The following is a 6,775-nucleotide window of genomic DNA, read 5'->3' as shown; positions in this document are numbered from 1 at the left end:
ACTCGAACTAGAGGAGGGGAAATGAACAAAAAAAATGGAGCACGAAAGACTGCAGAGCAGGATAGGAGACATACAGAAGCTTTGACAGTTAAAGTTAAAAGGGGACAGAAGCTGCAGAAGGAAGGAGAAAGGCAGAGGAATAGAGGGGCAACAGTAAACAGGAGAAGTGGCATATTAGGAGAATTACAGAGTTGATTCAAATTACTCTCTCCTGGACAGGATTTCCCCAGCTATGCCTTGGAGGCGTCCGCTGCTTTAACCACATGTATGGACACAGAGGAAAAGATGAAGCACGGGAGAGCGCAAAAGAAGAGGTTCTAGTCTTTTTTGTTTTGTGAACTAGTTTTAATTGGTATAATAAACTAATAGATTATTATCGTCCAAAAGAAAACCAGTGTATCCCCATAAGACTTTTTATTTTCACCTATATCTTGTTTTGCAAATAAAAAACAAAAAAGATTTAAAGTAGATTATTGGTGTCATTTTAAGATGATGATGGACTTTCTTTAAGCTGCTCTCCTAGTCCAAGTGCTGTCACATGCTTTCACAAGGTAAGGACATATGTCCTAACAAGGAGGAGGGGGAGTGAGGCAGGGGATGGTAGGCAAGGGTTGAAAGTCTGCTATGGGAAAAGTATGTCTGCTATGTATGGGTTGATTGGTGGCGGGAGTTGTGGGCCAGAGCATTCTTGTTCTCCTGACATTGAACTTGGGTGATCTTGGACAAATAAGCGGGGAAACAACCCTCCGAAAGATTACTAGTGAGTCTATGAGCAAGAACACAAGCAGGCTTAACAATTCCTCCCCCCCAACATCCACCCAACCAGCACCACTTCCTTGCGACTCTGCTTTATCTCAACTGTCAACACCTGGCCTAAGCAGGAACCTCTCCCTATCTGTGAACTTTAATCTGGCCCTGCAAGGCAAACAGTGCTGGGCTCGGACAAGGAGAGCGATTAGTCTGTCACATTGCCCTCCACTGCCTCGGCATGGATAGGAGGAAACAAGAAGGGGAGCGGTCGGAGGACAAGAGAGATTGGGACATAGGAGGACACGTGAAGTTAGATAAAGCCTCATAAAAAAGAGAAACTAAACACAGATGGAGAAAAAGGTACACAAAAGAGAGCTAGAGCTCAGGGAAGGAGGTGATAGGAAAAAAAGACAAGTGGGAAGACAGGGAGAGAGACATGACATGGGGGTTTGCAGCGGATATAACGCAGATCCTTTGCTGCTCTGACAAGGCCACAGAGCACCGATACGATGGTGAACTTCCATCCCTGTGACTGGTTCAAACAAACAGTGGTGTGCTCATGTACAAAGTAGAAAACATTAAATTGTTTCTGTGTATGTATGCATGTGTTTTTTATATTTTTTTGTTAAAAAGAATCTTTTTCAGCATTTAAGTACAACATACGTAAACAGATGAGAAAAAAGATGCACGAACTTCAGATTTGTATGTAATACTTTTTATTTTTTTCAAGACAAAATGGCTGAGTGAAGAGAATAATGTAGACAACAGCTGAAAATAGAGTGGCATCTCCATAACTGAAACATAACAACAACAAACCTGTAAGTCGAGCAAAATCTCATAAATGTTGGTCAATGACCTTTGGTCATTAAACAGAGAAAAATAAGCCTTCACAATTCTTCAGGAGGGAGAAAACTGAACTGATTTGTTTTGCCGTGACTCTGTTCTGAACAGAGCGCGTGTGTGTAGTCATAATAAATAACGTCGACCCATGTTGCAGGTCAACTTCAAGTTCAGTTCAGAGCAGATAGCTTGAGAGTAAATACATAACACAGGATGAAATCAGGCTGAAAACTTAAATGTACCTCAATACCGTCAGCATGATGGCATGTACCAAATATTTCTTTACATGATTTTTGTTCTGTTTAGAATATGCCTTGCATATGAGATGTACCATAATAAGATTCTAAAGCACCATGAATTATTTTGGCAATGAAGAAAAAAAAAGTTTTCCCAGGTTGATGTTAGACTGATTGCATATGACAAAATGTCTTTTTCAAAAAACAGCTGGAATGTTATCAGGTGGTACATGATCAAGGACAGTAAAAAGTTGGCTACCAAGAAAACCCAACAATAGCTTGTATTACTGCATATAAAATGGCAGGAGAGAAAAATATATAAAACAAACTAAAAAGATATGTACAACCACCTGTTTTTACCTCATTGTGGTCGCTCCAGCGGGACTGCCTGAAAAGGCCATCATATGACCTCTCACCCTTGGGGAACACCACAGGATTTAATTTTTCAAAAACATACTTATTTTCAAGCATACAAATTATTCACACTATATTATCCTGCCAAATTAAGAAAATATACGGTGGCAGCATGTTGGGGTTTTTTTCACTACAGAAAAAGAGTACACTGAAACTTTAAAGAGTACAGGCAAAACAGTTAAAAATACAGGCTCCAACATAAATACTATAAGTGCCTACACTAAGTGAACATTAATTTCAAATACCATTCTAAATACAGGAAAAAGTAGACCATAAATGTGTTTTGAACATAGGAACATACAAGTGTGCATTTTCCTATGTGTTTTAAGTTCTCTCTATATATTTATATATCATAAATCTCCCCCCAATGCAAATTTTTTGTTCAACCTGAAGACTTGTGTATAGTAAAGGCAAAAAGATGAGACACATGTTCATTACAGTTCATTACATAGTGATCGAGTCCTGGACGTCGCCAAGACAGAGAAGAGAATAATCAATGAACAATAAAGAAAAAGAAAACAAAATTTAAATAAGGTTCACCCTAAAGATATTGAAGTGTTACATTAAAAAAAACACAGTTTACTTATCTTTTGAAATCAAATTTTTTATTTTTTGTACTGAGCAGTATAATTTCTATAGTTGGTATGAAACAGGATATTTCTATGGCGGTTCCTGCATTGATACCTCCAAGGGCCAAACTAATGTTTAGTTCTCAGAAGGAGACATGGCTGGCAGCAGTTTCTAGTTCTATCTTTTTTCTCTTTTTTTCTTCCTTTTATTTTGTTTTTAATGCAAAGCAATGATACCACGCTAATCTGTCAGCATAGGAGCAAGTTTTCCCTTGAGCGCCCAACTGTAAACTGGGAAAATTTAACAGTGCACGTAGGTAGTCCCAGATCTGAAATCTGGTTCTCATTTTATACTCAACCAACTGTACCTCCGATTAGAGAGACAGATACAGAATCCAAGGCCGAGTGACAAGTGCTATATCATCAACAATGACAGGGGATGGAGCTAAAGAAAATAAAAAATACAGCTACAACAACAAGGTCTAGAGCATGTCAACAAAACATGAACCTCTTATTCATACAAGTTGTCTATCAGGGGTAGTTTGCTAAATTCAGATTCTTGATTTAGATTTCAATTTTAGATGGTTTCCAATGTGTGTTCATAAAAAAAAAGGTCTCAGATTACTTCAAGGCTTCTAAAATCTAGATAATCATCACTCTAAGGACTTTAAGTTTTGAATTGTAGAGACACCTGCTAAACCCACTCACCACATTGACCCTTACCCACCCAAACGTTTCTACACCCACCCACCAAAAACCCTTACCCAAAATATGTCTGGTTTACAACAACTAAATCCCATTCTGTGGTCCTCAAGTGACTCCTGGATTTACTGCCTGCCTGGCTGACACAGAAGAAGCATGATTCTGTGCTTCTTAAAAAATAACACCTGCAAACCTTTAATTTTCAAAGAAAATAAACACTCTGGAAAATTAAGAGCTTTATGTTGGTTAAAACAACTTGTCAGAGTACCCTCTCAGTTGTACCTAGAACTAACACCTAAACCAAAATCTGCACACCAGACTCCAACCCCTTTTCAGCATGTAACATGCCAGTAAACAGAAATGTAATTGTGAAAATATCAATATACATGAGTCAGGCAGATAAATGATTTACCAGAGATACACACAGCCTTTTTTTCATGTTTGTTTCAGCTGGTTCCCTATACTCTGCTAAGTCCAAAAACGACAGGGTCGTACAGGTGCTTGATGCAAGGACCTGCTTATTCTACATGTGCACAAAAATGTCCTGTAATCTTTTACAGCTGAAACTCCGAGCTTATAGCAAAAAGGAGGATTAACTAATGCAGGTAAAATATCCAAGGCACTCTTTGTTGTCATTTCACACCATGCTGTTAATTTCATTGCTGTTTGTAAAAGAAATATTTAATGGCGCTAGAGCCTAGAATTTAATAGGCAACCCAATTTATATATATTTATATCTTATCTCACTGTTGCATGGAAACTCTTTCACAAAGATCGGCTTTATGTTTGACCCTGCTTGTCTTGATGTTTTGACAATATGACACTGTCTGCTATGTTTGAACACAAAACTGTACATGATATGTAAAACAGTATGTACTGTATGCAGCTTGGGTTCTCATAACTAATCTTTTTTTTACGTTGAGGAAATCAAAAATATCAACAGCAACACATGTACAACCAAACCCACCAGCTGAGGACAATTTTCTCTCTAAGTAGCCAAAACACACTGAGCATGCTGTCCATTTACAAAAATACAAAACGTGTAAATTATTGCACAATAGAAAGGCTCGAAAAGTTTTGATGCAATAGTATTGCCCCATCATGGATCATGCATCCAGCTTTCTCCAGTAGGGGATGATAGCAGGGCTGCACTGTGTTCTGGTGTAACCCTCTTTTCCCCTTACTTATGGGCAAGTTAGCCAGGGTTTCTTTTTAGCCAGGGGAGCTAAGAGAGAGCTGCTCTTTGCCTACTCAGTTTTAATGTCATTAGCCAGGGGGCGGTCACTGTGCCACTTCTTCATGTGTTTCTCTAGAGTGCTGTATACACTGAAAGGCATGTGGCAGATTTCACATTTGTACACGTCCTTGCCCATCTGTCCATGGGTTTTCATATGGCGGGTGAGTTTAGAGCTCTGGGCACACGCATAGCTGCACAGCTCACATTTGTATGGCCGTTCACCAGTGTGGCTGCGTCGGTGCACTGTCAAGTTACTGCAGTTCTTGAACACCTTGCCACAAAACTCACAGGTGTCACTGCGGCGGCCATCCTTGGAGTTGGGCCTGCCATTCCCACTGCCTCCGTGGGGAGTGCTGGCCCCGCTACCGGTGCCGCTGCGTCCTGAAGCGACCCGTTCACCATCAAGCTCACCAGGTGGAGTGGAGAAGCGCAAGCTGCCATTTTCTGATGAGTGTTCAGATGAGGAAGCAAAGGGCGATTGTCTGGAGTCCCCACCAGTAAAGTTGATGAAGGGGTCCTTGAGTTGCCGGGAGGCAGCATACCCAGCTAGCCACTGAGAGTAGACATTCTCCGTGTTTGGGATGGTGGGTGTGGGGGGGTCAAGGTCCTTTTCCACCTTGATGCGCTTGGACAGGGGGCTAAGGGAGCCAGGGCTGACCCCACCACCCAACAACTTCCTGGAGAGGCTGTCATTGGATAAAGGTCCCAGACCGTTAATGGTAGTGTTGGTTCCATCATTTGTTCGGTCTAACTCTGCAGCTGAGTCCTCATCAACAGGTTCCCGGGACAAGCTCCTGCGGTGCGGGTGTAGGGCTTCACTGTTCTGGTGGTGACGGGCCCCTTCTAGTCGCAAGCTGAAACGATAGTCATTCCTTCCCTCTCCTTCAACTACAGGCTTACTTTCAGTTTCCTCCTCCTCCACTTCCTCCTCCTCTTCTTCCTCCTCCTCTTCCTCTTCTTCTTCTTCCTCTTCCTCCTCCTCTTCATCTTCTTCCTCTTCTTCTCCATTTTCAGGCAAGCCATTGTTCTCACTTTTGAACTTGGCAACAACTGACTTGAGAGCATCTGTAGCGCTGCCCATCAGCTCACTGGTACCAGGTTCAGGGGAACTGGCAGTCGAGAGGCCATCGTCAGACTTGGCATTAAGCACAGAAGACTTGTTCTGACAGTGCGTCTTCATGTGGCGTTTTAGTTTGCTGGCCTGCGTGCAGGCATGGTTACAGAGGTGACACTTGAATGGCTTTTCCCCTGTGTGGCTACGCCGGTGCACAATAAGGTTGCTCTGGAATTTGAAGGTCTTCCCGCAGAACTCACAAGATTTTGCCTTGAGAGGGGTGCCCGGCTGTACTGTACTGGATACAGGATTGGGGGTGGAGCGTGAGCCAGAAGGGGACTGAGAGGTGGAGAGGGGAGGGGTAGCTGAAAATGGAGGCTTGGAACCTGGCTGGAATGGCTGCAGCAGCCGTTGCATAGGGCTGGGTCTGTTCGGGGAGAGAGGTGGGGAACCGCCAGTGGCATTGCCGGCCAACTCACGTAGACGTCTAGAGAAGTCCATGCTCTGAGGGGGTTCTAATGGAACAGAGTTCAGCCTCATCACTCTGTCAAAGGCGCTAGGATGGTGGGTTGCCAAAGCCAGGTCATCTGGGCTGAGGTGATGGCGTGGTGGTGGGCTGAACAGCGGGGGCGTTCGGGGGTAACGGCCCTCACGAGGTGTGGATGCTGAATCCCGGCCAGAACCAGAGCCCGGCATCCTCAGGAGGCTATAAGGGCTGCCATCAGCCAGGTGAACAGCATGTAGGGGAGGCTGGGAGGAGGCACAATCACCCCCCATACCAGGAGCTGCAGCCACGCGGGGAGTGAGGGGGCTGCCAGGCTCACTCTCCAGGTAGATGCGGAAGCCATGGGTGTTCTGGGCATGCTGGAGCAGGAACCAGGCACTAGTGAAGGGCTGTTTGCACGTGGTACAGGTATAACTGCTGGGCTCATCTTTATCTGACAAAAAAAAGGGACAAATAGAGAGAAAATAA

At 43.4% G+C, this 6,775-nt stretch overlaps 1 protein-coding gene across 1 annotated transcript in view; it reads right to left on the bottom strand.

Moving 5' to 3' along the window:
* Positions 1 to 3,013: 3,013 nt before the first annotated feature.
* Positions 3,014 to 6,775, bottom strand: part of LOC140305485 (B-cell lymphoma/leukemia 11A-like) — a 32,693-nt gene continuing 28,931 nt past the window's right edge. Inside the window, exon 3 of the mRNA XM_072384377.1 lies at positions 3,014 to 6,740. Coding sequence (XP_072240478.1) covers positions 4,759 to 6,740 — 1,982 coding nt within the window. The 3' untranslated portion in view covers positions 3,014 to 4,758. The remainder of the gene's footprint in view (positions 6,741 to 6,775) is intronic.

This window comes from Leuresthes tenuis, unplaced genomic scaffold (genome assembly GCF_036924035.1).
Source record: "Leuresthes tenuis unplaced genomic scaffold, fLeuTen1.0.hap1 SCAF_4, whole genome shotgun sequence".
In the NCBI taxonomy this organism is placed as follows: Eukaryota; Metazoa; Chordata; class Actinopteri; order Atheriniformes; family Atherinopsidae; genus Leuresthes; species Leuresthes tenuis.
This window is presented reverse-complemented; position numbering and strand designations above follow the sequence as displayed.